The 16,722-nt window shown below is 43.3% G+C and overlaps 1 protein-coding gene across 1 annotated transcript; it reads left to right on the top strand.

Moving 5' to 3' along the window:
* The first annotated feature begins 9,929 nt into the window (after positions 1-9,929).
* Positions 9,930-13,690, top strand: lratd2a (LRAT domain containing 2a). The gene has a single exon (XM_048529901.2). The coding sequence runs from the start codon at positions 10,885-10,887 to the stop codon at positions 11,767-11,769; it is 885 nt and encodes a 294-aa protein (XP_048385858.1). The 5' UTR covers positions 9,930-10,884; the 3' UTR covers positions 11,770-13,690.
* The last annotated feature ends 3,032 nt before the right edge of the window (positions 13,691-16,722 follow it).

Below are 16,722 nucleotides of genomic sequence, written 5' to 3'. Positions count from 1 at the left end.
GCTTCCTCTGACTGTCCAAAGTGCATAAGTGTGTTTGTTGAGTGCAGAGGCCCAAGCAAACAGGTTAATGTTACTGCCAGTGCCAAGGCGGAAGAGTGAGAGACAGTATCAAGAAGATGGTCAAGTTGCTGGGCAATGATAAAGATGACTGACAGGAATAAGCAGAGATGATGATTCCATGCATCATATGCCACTTTGATGCTTTTAGGCCTGAATGATAAGTACAGCAGCAACTGTAATATTGTGATCTTTAAATGATCAGTGAGCCTTGACAAAAACAATACGCCAAACAGCATAGCAAAACAACAAACAGGGGAAGGTATGTGCAATGCAATGGAGTATTTCTCACAATGTCCAATATACTATAAATGAAGGCCTTTAGTTATTCCTCAGTATTCTAATCTTATTTTGGTCAAAGTTATTTTGTTTTATCATTGATAACATGTTGTATATTTTTTATAAAAAGCTTTGACAGGTTTCTGTGACTCAAGTTTGAGCAGGCATATTACCGAGGGAAATGCAGAAAACAGTGCAAATTGAATGATCACTGAAGCTCACTGGGTTAATTAACAACTGTACCTGGGGAAAATAATTGAATGTCTGAGCATTTACTGGCTCAACAGCTTCTCCAAGCAAGTTTCACCTAACAATGTCATCAACCCTCTTTCAATAAAAGTGCTCATACAAAAGAACTATTAGTATAGCTGAGAAATAACCAATTTTAAAAGGGTGCTTTCTTATCATTTATTTTCACTTTCCAGCCACACCATGGCCCCCCTGTTGTAATTGCATAATGGAAACAACTTTTGCATTAAAGCTTTGAACTCTTTCGGTCCACAGGTATAATACAGTTTTATACTTGGTCTTAAGGCAATGGAGCAGCAACACAGATGATTCTTTAAAACTATAATAGCTCTACAACTCATCCGACATTCCTGTCTTCAAACTTCTTTGACACCCAAATATATCTATTTGCTTTGTTAAGCTTCTACCTATGTACATCAACATCTGGCTCTTATCAACACTTCCAGAATTTTTTAACTTCAAAAAATTCATTGCAAAAACTCATTTTTCCAGAAAGCAAGCCTCAACATTCTTAATATTTATTTACATCTTAACCCTCAGGATCTGAGTCTGGTTGGACTTTTAGCTTTGCAGTACCGTGATTTTGAAATTCATCTATGTAAAGCTGCTGTTAATCCACAACAGTTCCTAACTCTGACTGGAGGTAGTCCTGGAGATACCATGCCTACCCTACCTCTCACCCTTCACCTAACTTCAACCCAACTAGCCTCTGCTCTTCTTTCATCTGAGCCATCTTTATCCAATCCACTCTTTCTGACCCCATTCTCTGATCTCCTCTCCAAAGTCCTCATTCCTGACACCTGACTGTGATTCTCTACTTCTGAAGCCAGACACACATTCTTCCCCCTCTAGTTTTAATGTCCTATCTTTAGTCCTGTTGACAGCTTTCAAATCCAGCCCTTCTCTCTTCTTTTAAACTAAAAGTAAAGCTTTTGCTAAAGTGTCTGTTGAAAACTCCCAGTTCAGGTTCAGCGTGGGGCTAGATACGGGGAAACACTGACTCTATTTTGAGCTAAAATTAAATGGAAAGTAAAGCTTTCTCGACACCTTTGCCATCAAATACTCCCAGGGCAGGTACAGCACAGAGTTAGATATAAAATCCCTTCTCCTCTTTAAAGCTGATTTGAAGTTCTCTCCTGTTTTGAATTGGAAGTAAACCATTAAAATAAAACTAAAGCTGCCTGTTATCATCATCAAGCACTTTCAGAACAGGGGCAGCACAAGGTTAGATACAGAGTAAAGCTCTTTCTACTATTTTAAACGCAGCCCTTCTCTGTGCATTCTCTCCTAAATCTGATCCTTCCTCAGAATTCCAGCTGTCTGCCATTCACCTGCCCTATTTTCCGTCCTCTCCAAGCAGGGATTACTCTCTTACAGCGCATGGTCATTTTTGGCAGAGAGGGGAGATAGGGAAGGGGTTGTGATATCAGTCATATCACCAGGTTAGAGTGATAACCACTGACAACAATGAGCAAAGGGAAGAAATGTTCCTGTAGATTCCTGTAGGCTTCCTGAAAGACTCCCAGACAATCTGAGGGGCAAGGCTGCCTGTTAGCCCACTGCAATGTCTCCCCAGATCCTGCAACAGCCTCAAAGATCATCTGAAAGGAGAGACATAACATTTGTTGTCTTCATGTTTTTGGGAGAGAGGAAAATAAAATGATGGTGAATTCTTTAAATGGCCAGTTCAGGGGCTGCTTCAGTCTTCTCAAAGGTGGCAGGTGAATTAGCAGATACAGTAGATTCAGCAGCTGGAGAAAGAGAAGCAATGCAATCATACTGAGTTTTACAAACTTTAGGAATTGTACAGCTATAATCAGGTACTTCACTTGTGTTATCAGTGTTGCTATATGTATCTAAATTGAGCACAGGATCCCAGATAGTTTTCCTGTGACCCTGCTAAATAATGAACAGGGCATTGGGAATAGCAGCCCTACTTTTCTTCAAAGTTATGGAATAGGATCTTTTATGTCCTCCTGACACCCTCATCATAAAGACAACACTATTAACCACGCAGTGCTCCATTAGTGCAGCATCTGATCGGGTTTCAGCCTTTTTGTCCTCAAGTGTGTGGAATGGGACATGAAATCATAATTTTCCATTGTTCCTGTGGAGGTGTTCTTAAAGGAACACAGGCTCAGAATGGAGCCCCTTATGAACAATCATGGTAGAAGGGAGATGGCAATACATCCAACCACCTTATAACCTAGCACACAGTGAAAGAACTGATTCACCCTATAAGGGTGCTCAAAGTAAAGCAATGCTCTGGTGTATGTCTGAGTCAGGGGAAGGGGAAGTGAAAGAGACAGGGAGTATGGAGTTAAATGGAAAGATAAGCAGCAGGATAGCATGTGTACAGTTGGATTTAAGCTCGAGGCAGACTAGGAATACAGCAAAAAGGAAGGATAGCTTAAGACATCTTAGGATTTCCAATCTCTCTAATAATGATAAGAAAGTTAGCATTAAGGCACTTTATCTAAATGCTCGTAGTATTCGCAACAAAGTAAATGAATTAACAGCACAAATCCTCTTGAATGATTATGATGTGGTAAGCATCACAGAGACATGGTTGCAGGGAGCTCAGGACTGGCAGTTAAACATCCAAGGATTCACAACATATCGAAAAGACAGGGAGGTGGGCAGAGGGGGTGGGGTTGCCTTGTTAGTTAAGAATGAAATTAAATCTACGGCACTGAATGATATAGGGTCAGAGGATGTGGAGTCTGTGTGGATGGAGTTGAGGAACCACAAAGGCAAAAAATCTATAATGGGAGTTATGTACAGACCTCCTAACAGCGATCAGGACCAGGGGCGCAAGATGCACCAAGAAATAGATAGGGCATATCAGAAAGGCAAGGTCACGGTGATCATGGGGACTTCAATATGCAGGTGGATTGGGTGAATAATGTTGCCGGTGGATCCAAAGAAAGAGAATTCATGGAATGCTTGCAGGTTGGCTTTTTGGAACAGCTTGTGAGGGACCCAGCAAGAGAGCAGACTATTCTGGACTTAGTGCTATGTAATGAGCCAGACTTTATGAAAGACCTTAAAGTAAGGGAACGCTTAGGAGGCAGTAATCATAATATGGTAGAGTTCAGTCTGCAGTTTGAAAGAGAGAAGGCAAAATCGGATGTAATGGTGTTACAGTTAAAGGTAATTATAGGGGCATGAGAGAGGAATTGAAGAAAATTGACTGGAAGCAGAGCCTAGCGGGGAAGACAGTAGACCAACAATGGCAGGAGTTTATGGGTGTAATTGAGGACACAGTACAGAGGTTCATCCCAAAGAAAAGAAAGATTATCCGGGGTGGGATTAGACAGCCATGGCTGACAAAGTAAGTCAGGAAATATATCAAAGAAAAAGAGACAGCTTATGAAGTGACCAAGAGCACTGGGAAATCAGAAGATTGGGAAGGCTACAAAAACAAACAAAGGCTAACAAAGAGAGCAAGACGGAAGAAGAAGGTCAAATATGAAGGTAGGCTAGCTAGAAATATTAAAAATGATAGTAAAAGCTTCTTTCAATACATAAGAAACAAGCGAGAGGCAAAAGTAGATATTAGGCTGCTCCAAACTGATGCTGGAAGGCTAGTGATGGGAGATAAGGAAACAGCTGAAGAACCTAATAAGCACTTTGCGTCAGTCTTCACAGTGGAAGACATGAGTAGTAGGCCAAGACTTAGGGAGAGCCAGGGGGCAGAGTTGAGTATGGTAGGCATTACAAAAGAGCAAGTGCAAGAAAAGCTGAAAGGTTTAAAAATTGCTAAATCTCCTGGCCCTGATGGGCTACATCCTAGAGTTCTGAGGGAGGTGGCTGAAGAAACAGTAGAAGCTTTGGTTGTGATCTTTCAAAAGTCACTGGAGTCTGGGAAAGTCCCAGATGATTGGAAAATTGCTGTTGTAACCCCCCGTTTAAGAAAGGATCAAGGCAAAAGATGGAAAATTATAGGCCGATTAGCCTAACCTCAGTAGTTGGTAAAATTCTTGAATCCATTGTCAAGGATGAGATTTCTAAATTCCTGGAAGTGCAGGGTCAGATTAGAACAAGTCAGCATAGATTTAGTAAGGGGAGGTCGTGCCTGACAAACATGTTAAAATTCTTTGAAGAGGTAACAAGTATGTTAGACCAGGGAAATCCAGTAGATGTTATCTATCTAGACTTCCAAAACGCCTTTGATATGGTGCCTCACGGGATGCTGCTGAGCAAGGTGAGGGCCCATGGTGTTCAAGGTGAGCTACTGGCTTAGATTTAGGATTGGCTGTCTGACAGTTAGCAGACATTTGGGATGAAAGGCTCTTTTTCGGAATGGCAACCGGTGACGAGTGGTGTCCCGCAGGGTTCAGTGTTGGGCCCGCAGCTGATCACCTTGTATATTAATGATCTGGATGAAGGAACTGGGGACATTCTGACGAAGTTTGCCGATGATACAAAGATAGGTGGACAGGCAGGTAGTACTGAGGAGGTGGAGAGGCTGCAGAAAGATTTAGACAGTTTAGGAGAGTGGTCCAGGAAATGGCCGATGAAATTCAATGTGAGCAAATGCGAGGTCTTGCACTTTGGAAAAAAGAATACAGGTATGGACTATCTTCTAAATGGTGAGAAAATTCATAAAGCAGAAGTACAAAGGGATCTGGGAGTGCTGGTCCAGGATTCTCTAAAGGTTAACTTGAAGGTAGAGTCCATGATTAAGAAAGTGAATGTAATGTTGCCGTTTATCTCAAGAGGATTGGAATATAAAAGCAGCGATGTGCTTCTGAGGCTTTATAAAGCTCTAGTTAGGCCCCATTTAGAATACTGTGTCCAATTTTGGGCCCTACACCTCAGGAAGGACATACTCGCCCTGGAGCGTGTCCAGCGGAGATTCACACGGATGATCCCTGGAACAGTAGATTTAACGTATGATGAACGGCTAAGGATCCTGGGATTGTACTCATTAGAGTTTAGAAGGTTGAGGGGAGATCTAATAGAAACGTACAAGATAACGTATGGCTTAGAAGGGGTGGATGCTAGGAAGTTGTTTCCGTTAGGTGGGGAGACTAGGACCCATGGACACAGCCTTAAAATTAGAGGGGGTAAATTTAAAACTGAAATGAGATGACATTTCTTCAGCCAGAGAGTGGTGGGCTTGTGGAATTCATTGCCACGGAGTGCAGTGGAGGCCGGGACGTTGGATGCCTTCAAGGCAGAGATCGACAAATTCTTGATCTCACAAGGAATCAAGGGCTTCGGGGAGAGTGCAGGAAAGTGGAGTTGAAATGCCCATCAGCCATGATTTAAATGGCGGCGTGGACTTGATGGGCCAAATGGCCTTACTTCCACTCCTATGTCTTATGGTCTTATGGTCATACCCTACCAATTTTACAGATGGACTCTTTGTTTAAACCAATCATAATCTTTCTTTTTCAATGACTTTCTAGATTCATAACCACAATCATTGCTTGCCACATCAGCTTCTCATTTTCATTTAGGGCAGTTTTATTTAAAACAGTGTCCCCAATCTCCTCCACCAGCGCAATCCTCTGAGATATCTATGCTCTTTCTATTCAAATCTCTTGCACATTCTCAATTATAATTGTTCCACCTTTGGTGGTTATATCTTCTGTCATTGGGCCTAAAGCTCTGAAATTCCTTTGGACACCACTCTTGCTCATTCTCCTCCTTTAAGATCTTCTTTAAAACTTCCCTACTTAACGAAGTTTTTGTTGTTATCTGGCCTAATTAATTCATGTGGTCCAGTACCACCATTGCTTTTACGATGATCTTGTGAAATATGTTGGAATGTTTCATTATGTTAGAGGCACTAAACAAATACACAATTCTCCATTTTGCATTGTGACACACATACCGTCATTTGGAAGAAATCACCAAAACAGTGCATCCCAAACTTTTTAACCTGGTGACAACAATGCAAGTTTTGAAAATTGTCACAAGCCATCAGTGAGAATTGAGAGGTGAGAGGGACTGGTAAGAATGTGAACCTGTCTGGTAACACAGTTCTAACTTGTGCACAGCCCCATGATGGCTACTGCTACCCTCAGAGTTTGTGACACCAAACCTTTAGCTCTAGACCACACTTGGGGTCTCAACCACTATTCTGGGAAACTCTACAGTTAGCACAGTTGGCTGGGCAGCTGCTTTACAATGCAAAGTGATGCCAACAATTCCCACACCAGCTAAGGTCATCATGAAGGTCCTGATTTTATGACCTCACCCCAGCACTGAGGCATGGTGACCCTCAGGTAAAACGTGTCATCAGTTAACTTTCTCTAATGAGAGAACAGCCCTATAGTCCTTTGGGACTATGGTGGCCACTAGTGTAGAACATTGAGAGGCTGCTAACACTTTAGCCATAAGTGATCATAGATACACCCCAGGCATTCTCATGCCACGCTGCAATTAAGTGGACATTGAAGATACTTCAGAAAAAAAATGTAGAAATAAAATTAAAATGTTACGATGAATCACAGACATTTGCTGATTCTTTTGGAATATTTGTCATTGAAACCCCTTACTCTCTTCAAGGCCGTAACAAAAGTTTTATCATAAAGCATGCAAGCACTGAATAGTTTCAACCTGACAATTAATGACAGCAGAAAAAAGTAAAACATCACAGAAAAACGCTGGTATGTGTTTCATTCAACAGATGGAATGTGTTTTTGAAAAGGTAGCTAGTTATCTGACATGTCTCCTTGTTGGTGTTCTTACCTCGAGTTTGAAAGTCACAAGAATATAATCCAAACTGATACTCCCTCAGTTTTGCACTGCTAATTGGGGCAATCTTTTGGATGAAAAGTTTCTTTTTGATGAAAACTTAAATTGAGGTTCTGCACATCCTCTCAGATGGACATAAATGACCCATAGCACTATACAGAATTTCTCGTTGTCCAACATTTAACACTAGACTAACTCCAGTGAAACTGATTATCTGATTATTTATCTCTCCGTTGTTTCTCTGCATAACACCAGTGGATATACTTCAAAGTCACTTAAATGGCAGTGCAGTGCTTTGGGCCAATGTCGGGATATAAAAGATATCATACAAATGCAAAATATATTTTTTTAATATTCAAATGGGCAGATAATCTAAAGCCAAATGTACAATTGAACACAGTTTATGTTGGAGTTCTTCAAACTGTCCCAATTGGGTCTTCTTGTAGACATTGATAGTTTTACGACCAATTCTGAAATATGTTGTCAGTTTCCCTCTGTTAAAATTCTATTGAATTGTGTTAAAATTCTATTGAAATCTATCACAAAAGATTAAGCAGTTGCGATATTTCTTTTTGTTTTGCTTGTGGATCCTGCTTTGTCTAGAATTGTTTTTGATCATATATTACACCATCACTGTTGTTAGACTCTGAGAATTGAATAAAACATCAAAATAAAAAGGATCCAATGCATTTCTTTGGCATCTGAAGCTTCTTTAATAAAATGTAATTTAAATAACTTGTCTGACAAACAGGAAGTACAGAATGGAAATTCTGATCATTTTAAATGTTCAGATCAGCTCAGCTCTGTTGCATCTGAGCATTGAGCATCTAATTTAAATTTACAATGCAGGGTGTTACTTTGGGAGTGCTGTGTTGTGGAAGGCCCAGGCCCTTGGAGAAGGCACTAAACTGAGGTCCCGTTTGTTTTTCCAGATTACACAAAAAAGATCCGATTTCAAAGATTCCTCATCCAGACACTATCACCAAAGCTGCTCATTGCTATCGGAAGGTCTAGGTATGTGCAAGACGCTGTTTTAATTTTCAGGGCAGAGGGCCATCTTTTGGATTACTTTGGGAGGCTAAGCTTCCATTACAAAGGACACTGGTGAGACTACATCTGGACTTCTGTGCACTGTATTTGTCACCTTAAAGATGCAAATTTAGAGAAGATTGACTACATTATACCAGAATGAGCAAGCGGCCTTATAAAAAAAATTTGACAAGCTAGGTAAGTATCAGTTGGACTTTAGAACAATAAATGATAACTTCATTGAACCATGTTAGACCCTTACCAGTCATGAAGAGTTGGATGTGAAGACGATATTTCCTCGAACCTTGAATTATTATGATTATTGAAGGTCATCCTATGGCACATGGACTGCAGCAGTTCAAGCTCACCACCACCTTCTCAAGGACAACTAGGATCAAGCAACAAATACTGGCCAGCCAGTGATGCCCATGTCCCACAAGTGAATCAAAAAACATGAGGAGCTGGCCATTAAAAACTTAATCAAATTAGTGAGACCCGATTTCCCATGCACAAAGCCATGTTGACTATCTCTAATCAGTCCTTTCCAAACACATGTCCCTCAGGATTCCCTCCAACTTGTCCACCACTGATGTCAGGCCCACCAGTCTATAGTTTCCTGGCTTTTCCTTACCACCTTTCATACATAGAGCATAGATCAGTACAGATGAGGTGCACTTTGTTTTTGCACAGAGTCATGAGCTTTTGGAAGTCTCCTCCAAAGAAGAGAAGCAAAGATTTTGATTTTAAGGCTGAGGTAGGTAGATTCTTGTTAAGCAACTTGTGAAAGGTTATCGGGGTCAGGATTGTGGATTTGAGGTTACAATCAGATCAGCCTTATCTTACTGAATGACAAGGCAGATTAGTGGGGCCAAATGACTACTGCTGCATTTCTACATTGGACATAAAATAACTCCCTGTTCTATTTCTCTCTAGTGCCCTGGCCAAGATCTGTCCCTTTCCCAACTTCTAAAAAGAAGTTATCAGGCAGGCTATGGCATTGCTGTTTCGTCGCCTGAAGTGGCTGTGCGTGCAGATCAAAAGGTCTGTTAAACATTCCGGAAGGTTGTGGCAGGTGCTACGTGAATGCAAGACCTTTCAAAATAATTTGCTGTAGGCCTTTGGGAGTATTGATTTGTACGATCTCCTGAATGTTGGGAGAGAAGCGGCCCACAATCACACGTCAGTCCTACTGCAAGTGAGACACTGCATAACCTTTGAACCATATGTGGAATGTGAACTTAATACACCCACGTCTTTCGCAATGCACAAACGTCTTTGTCCTCGGCAGAGATTTCATCGGCCAATACCGGAAGGTTTGCGATTTCTCTCTCCCCACCCCGCGCCCAGATACAGTTCCCGAACCTGATCAAACTGGTCTCATTGCAACTCCAACATGACTTGGCCGGATCTTCCTCTTAGCGTTAATGCCGTCCAAAAAAAAGATAAAGAGCAGAGACTTTTTTTTCTCAGACACGCAGCAGGTCTGTCACTATCTGAGAGCAGAAATGAACTGACACAAGCAGTTTCATTTCTCAGGTGCCGAGAGCCCGCTGCCGATTTACAAACACCCCCCCGCCCCCCCCCCCCCAGGTCGGATTTGCAAACCTTCGCTCTGTACGTGCACATAAAACACAGTGGCGTTCCTAGCTTCGCCGTCCGCTGTCGGAATTCTTGCAGGAAAGTAGTTTTTCAAAGTGGCAGAGCCCGAGAGATTGTGTGTGTGTGTGTGTGTTTGTAAACGACCAGACAGTGGATGGGGGCGGCATTCCAGAAGCTTTTGGCTGCTCCCCAGAGTTGGCAGATCCTTTGCGCTTCCGCCAGCTCGCTTACCTTGACGTTTCCGAGACATAGAGGGAGGGAGTGAGGGAGAGAGAGACCGAGGGTCGGTGTGAATGAGTCACATTCTCAGGCGAGCACGCAGTAGCGGCACAGCAGCTCCGCTGTTCAGCTGATATCCTTCCGGCAGTGGCTGAGCCAGTCTCCAGGAGAGAGAGAGAGAGACTGTGGGAGACAAGGGGCGGGGAAGGATCCCTCCTACCACTCTCTCTCTCTCAGACACACAATCTCTCCCTTTGGTACCTGTTTGCAGTTTGGACGGACTGCAACACCTGAGGCAAGGGAGGACGACAGCCAGGAGGAGGCTCTACAAACCCAAACTCCTTTCAAATCTCAAAAGCCCACAAAACAACTGTACTCCAGTGCCGAGGAGGGGGAGCTATCTGACTATTGATCGACTCCAACTTTTTATTTTACTTCCCCATCGCCCCCGACCAACCCATCCCTCCGCTTATTTGCCATCGCTGCTGCCCTGGACCCTCAGACCCGATGGAGGCCGGTGTGGAAGACCCTTTAGCCGGGAGGACTGGAGCCTGAGTTTGCTCGTCCTGTTTTGTTTTTACAGGTGGAGATTATTTTTGTTATTTCTCCCCAACCTCCGCCTTTTTTCGTTTCACTGTTTGCCGGGGGTTGGTTTATTTACAGTCCTGCGAACTTGTGTGTGTGTTTGTGTGGTTTTGTAAAAAAAATTAAGAATACACAAGGAAAGGAGGTCGAAGTTGAATGGGGAACCAGGTGGAGAGACTGACCCATCTGAGTTACGCCGAGGTACCTACGGCGGAACCGGCCGGGACGGAGCCCGGGCCCCGCATCGGGGTCTCCTACATCTTTTCAGTGGATGAGGACGATGATTTGGCGGACGAGCCGGTGGCCGGAGAGACGGGGTCGGGTAGGGGTCCAGCCGCCGGCGGCGAGAGGGAGTGTGACCGGGATAAAGAGGAGGACGGCGGGGACACGTACGACCTCCTGAACGAGGTGGAGTGCTCCGTCTACTACCGGGACCAGTGCATCTACGAGAAGAGGAGGAGAGCAGGCCGCTCGGCCAAAGGAGACGGCCAGGAGCTGCTGACCCCTCAGCCGGCCGAGATCCTGCTGGGAAGGTGCCAGCCCGGAGACCTGGTGGAGTTCGTGGCGGCGAGTCAGTGCCCTCATTGGGCCGTCTATGTGGGCGACTTCCAGGTGGTACACCTGCACCAGGCGGAGATCCGCAACGACTTCCTGACGGATGCTAGCCAGGGCCGGAGGGGCCGCCTGGTCAGCCAGCGGTACCGCTTTAAGGCGCTGCCGGCCGACGCCGTGGTCCGAGCCGCCCTGCAGCAGGTCGGCGTGCGGGGGGCTCAGCTCCGCTGGAGTAGCTCCGAGTGTTTCGCTGCCTGGTGCCGCTGCGGCCGCCGAGAGTTCAAGGTTGGCGGGGAGCTCCGCATCGGCAAGCAGCCGTACCGCTTACAGCTTCACCTGTCCGAGCACAGCAGCCACACGCTCGAGTTCCAGAGCCTACATGACCTGATCCTGGAGAAACGCCGCAATGACCAGATCGGCAAAGTGGCTTTGATCCGGGAACTGGCCGCCCATCTGCACAGCGACGAGCAGCAGAGGACTGACCACTGACACCCCTGCTGAGGGGATCAAGTACCAACCTGCGACAGACCCACCATCCCAATACTGAGAGGGTTCAACCTGGGACAGACCCCACCATCCCAATACTGAGAGGGTTCAACCTGGGACAGACCCCACCATCCCAATAGTGAGAGGGTTAAACCTGGGACTGACCCCACCATCCCAATACTGAGAGGGTTCAACCTGGGACTAACCCCACCATCCCAATACCAAGAGGGTTCAACCTGGGACCGACCCCACCATCCCAATACTGAGAGGGTTAAACCTGAGACTGACCCTACCATCCCAATTCTGAGAGGGTTAAACCTGGGACAGACCCCACCAACACAGTACTGAGAGGGTTAAACCTGGACTGACCATACTATCCTACATGGGTTAACATGGGACTGACCAAACCACCCCCTACTGAGAGGGTTAAATCAGGAAGCGACCACACCACACTTGCAAAGCAAATCAAACCCGAACCTGGACCTGACCACCATCACCTCCAAACTCCAGAGGCTTACATCATGGTCTGATAACATCAACCCCACAGAGGGTTATACTTTATTCCAGGACTGACCACGCAACCCTGCTTCCCACTGAGAGGGTTAAACCCTGGAACTTACCATTCAATCACTGGTAAGAGGTTTAAATCCAGCCTACAACCACCCCCCAAAACCAAACCTGGTTATCCCTTGGGATTGACTACACTCCGCCCACTGAGTGGGTTAAACTGACCTCCTCCACATGCCCAATCTGAGACTGATCACACAACACCCACAGAGCAGGTCAAAAACTACGAATGACCACAAAACACTGAACCATTTAAAATCCGGGACTGATTATGACACAGACTGAGCAGATTAAAACTCCATAACACACATTGAGAGGGGTAAAACCCATACAGCCTGGGATTGACACTGAGCAGGTTAACCATCTCTGCCAACGTGCACCCCTCCTCACCAAAAAACTGGGACATTTATTGATTATTCAGGCTGGAATGAAAAGTTTCACTTCAAGTTTCTTTCCTATTTCCTCTCACCCAGACAAACTGAAAGGAAGCATTATCAAGTCGGTGGATTGCACAAAAGTAAAAATGTAATCATGCGTTAGCCACACTGTGTTAATTTTCCTGCAACATTCCTCAGTTAATATAATCACCGTTTATTGTGATACTGGAGTGTTGGGGTTGTTTCGTACTCTTGATAATCTGTGACTTCTCTTGTTACTTTTCCCCAAACCACCCCCTCTTCCTCCCCCACCCCAACCCTCCATCTTTTTATATTGCTTGGGTAGATCAAACCCTTGCTTTAACTGAGAATGAAATAACTTCGCTTCAGAAGGGGAACATTTCTCAGTCATAACAGTTCCTTCAAAATGAAGGGCAAAGTTTAATAGTAGAAGGGGTCAGTTAGGTCGATCTGAAGAAAGCAAGAAGTTAAAAACGGTTGTGGTGATGGACAATGCACACTGGGTTAGAGTGATTCAGTCAGGAGCATTCTGAAGTGCATTATTTGCCAACTAAAGCGTACAAATACTTTATACAGTTAGCTGGAGAAAATAGCACCTACTGATTTTAGTTTTTAAGTTCAGCTTCAAGCCCGTATTGGTTTTGGTTGGTTTCCATTGTTGATGATACATGTTCCCATGACACATTGAAACAGAGTTTGAAGGTATTCATATTTCTTGCACATCTTTATTGAGATTGAATTGAATATTTTTATAATGATATTTTTGAATTTATTGTGCATTAAGTTATGCACTATAGTTGATATTTTTGCCTGCCTTACTTTTGATGTGTGTGACATGTCAAAGTTTTGCAAGGTTCTAAAGATCAACAGAATGCACAGACCATGTATTGATAGTGTCTAAATAAGCACTTGTGTACATTGCGAAACCATGTAATAAAATGTTGGAATATGTGATTTTCCATGTGAGAAGCATTGTGAAGTATTCATGCAAACATAGGGAAATTTTCCTCAAAACTCTTATCTCTCTATTCCACTCCTTTGCATCATTTCCCACCCACAACCCATTAGGAAAGTTTTACAGTGCATATACTTCTGCTATAGTATTCTGTCTCTAAATTTATGTAGCTGTTTTCGCAACATCTGGACATTCCAAGGTGTTTAATAGCTGATTTAAATAGTGTGGGGAGGTGAAGGTCTAGTGGTATTATCGCTGGACTGTCAATCCAGAGACCTTGATAATGTTGTGGGGACCTGAGTTTGAATCCTGCCATGGCAGAGGGTGGAATTTCAATTCAATAAGTGTCTGGAATTAAGAATCTGATGATGACTGTGAATCTGCTGTCAATTGTCAGGGAAAACTCAGCTGGTTCACAAATGTCATTGAGGGAAGGAAACTGCCATCCTGAACTGGACTGGACTACATGTGACTCCAGACCCACAGCAATGTGGTTGACTCTAAACTGCCCTCTGGGTAATTATGGACTGACAGTAAATGCTGCCTAGCCAGTGATACCCGCATCCTGTGACTGAACAAAAAAGTCTTATGTATACTTACATATGAAATAATTACAGTTATTGTTATAATGTAGGACACACAGCAATCAATTTGTAAACAGCAAGCTCTCACCGATAGCAAAGTGATAATCAGTAAGACTGTTTTCTTTTTTGTGATATTGATTGAGGGACAAATATTGCCCAGCTCACTAGGGAGAACTCTCTGATATTCTTTGAAGTAGTGCCATAAGATTGTTTTGCATCTTCTTGAGAAGGCAGATGGGGCCTTGTTTAAACTTTTCATCTGAAAGACACAGCCTGCAAGAGTCAACACCCTGCCCAGGTACTGCAGTGGTTTATAACTCTAGTTTATTTTGTGTTTAAGTCCTGCCTTGGGACTTCAACCATAGTAGTTTACAGAGGAGGCCATTTGGCACGTTATGTCTGTGTCTGCTGAAAAATGAGCCTTCCGTGCTCCTACATTTGGTACGTCATCCTGCAGTTTATTGCATTTGAGGTGCACATCCAGACATCCCATAATTGGAAAAAGGTAACCACCTCTATGGCCGTTCAACAGTATTCCAGACCACTAACACACTTTAGGTGAATAAAACTTTCTTCATCTCCTCACAAATCTTATTACCATTCACTTTAAATCTATGCATCCCAGTCACTGACCCTCTGCGAATGTAGTTTGGCCTTCCTATTCACTCTATCCATTGCCTGTTGAGCCCCAATCTTCTGATTAAGCAACAAGTGAATTCCCTCTTCCTTGATTAAAATGCTAAACATTACTTGCTCAGGTCAATAAACAATCAGAAGAACATACCCATTTCTGTAGCAGATCAGGTGAATTTACCAAATAAGTAGCCAATCCACACAGATTTGGAAGATCCCAAGTTTATACTGTAGTTTATGGTGAGTTAGCGCTTCTCTGACAGGGAGATGCCTTTAAATAAATTTTCCAGAATTCCTACTGCTATTCTTAGTAGAATTGAATGGTTACAGCACAGAGGAAGTCATTTGCCCATTGTGTCCTGGGTGTCTCTTTGCAAGTACCATATAACAAGACTTACTCCCCAATCTTTTCTTCCTGGCACTGCAAATATTACTCATTATGGGCTGGCCCAACTGACTTCTGAAAGCCACTTTTAAGTGGATCTCCATCAAGCTCACAACCAATGCACTCCAGATCCTCACTGCGTAAAACCCCTTTTCACTTATTGGTTCTTCTGCTGATCATTTTAGATAAATATGCTCTTGTTCTTGACCATTCCACAAAAGGGAACAGTTGCTGTCTGTCTACTGTGTAGATTTCTCATAATTTTAACCATCTCTATCAAATCTACTATATACCTTCTGTTTAAGGAGAACACTGTATGTAACTGAAATGCTGGTGTAGCAAAGTGTGAAGCTGGATGAACACAGCAGGCCAAGCAGCATCTCAGGAGCACAAAAGCTGACATTTCGGGCCCAGACCCTTCATCAGAGTCTGAGCCCGAAACGTCAGCTTTTGTGCTCCTGAGATGCTGCTTGGCCTGCTGTGTTCATCCAGCTTCACACTTTGTTATCTTGGATTCTCCAGCATCTGCAGTTCCCATTATTTCTGCTGGTGTAGCAATTGGGTAAATATACCAATGGCTTAGTAACTTGTTGACCTTTTTTGTTTGCTGTCTTGTTTCAAGTTAGCCTTGGATAAGGCCATCTAGTCCAACAAGTGTCGCAATCCAGTTAGTTCTGTTTTCTAGCTTAATCTCCTTAATCCTTCAGGTTTACTTCTCTCAACTGCTCATCAAATTTCTATTAAGCCCCACCCCTACTGCTCTCATAGGCAGATCATATCTGCTCACTGCTTTTAAAAAAAATACTCACATTCCCTTCCTGGATCACTCACCAAACTTTAAATCTGTGTCCCACACTTCCTGTACCATCAGTTAATGGGATCAGCTTTACATTTTCTATTTTAACCAAACCAGTCATAAATTGTAGAACCTCTATAAAATTTGTCTTTCATGTCTTCTCAGGCATAACAACTGTTTGGATAAGGTATCAAAAATCAGGGAGAAAATACGTTCAAAAGAGAGATTGGAAAAAATATTTTTAATTTCTTTTGCTAAAATAAAAGTGTGGCTAGACATATTGAGATTTTTTTTCATTTAGAATAGTTCTTGATGGATATGTTGATGATTAAAGTGCAGTCGAGAAATTCCACTGTGAGCTGAAAAGGGGAAGGCATCTGTAAACAAATGTGAGGCAGTTGAATGACTGCCTCTATGTAGCTTTACTATTAGATAATAAAGTCATTTTGTTAGGTACACCTCCACTCCATTTCTGGAGAATCAGTCCTGTTTGTATTGAAAAAGTATTTATTCTGCAGCCACCTAACTACATTTGAAACAATGGTGTATGTTCAGAACTTGTCAAACAAAAGGAAGACTTGTACTTATTCAGCATTTTTTCACAATCTGAGGAGGCAGTGTAGTAAATTTAATTGTTT

Source organism: Stegostoma tigrinum, chromosome 5 (assembly GCF_030684315.1).
Source record: "Stegostoma tigrinum isolate sSteTig4 chromosome 5, sSteTig4.hap1, whole genome shotgun sequence".
Classification (NCBI taxonomy): Eukaryota; Metazoa; Chordata; class Chondrichthyes; order Orectolobiformes; family Stegostomatidae; genus Stegostoma; species Stegostoma tigrinum.
Note: the sequence above shows the minus strand (reverse complement) of the source record. Positions and strands in the feature narration are given on the sequence as shown.

Excerpts from the sequence above, each read along its gene's own strand:
- lratd2a (XM_048529901.2), top strand. The coding sequence starts at position 10,885 with ATGGGGAACCAGGTGGAGAGACTGACCCATCTGAGTTACGCCGAGGTA.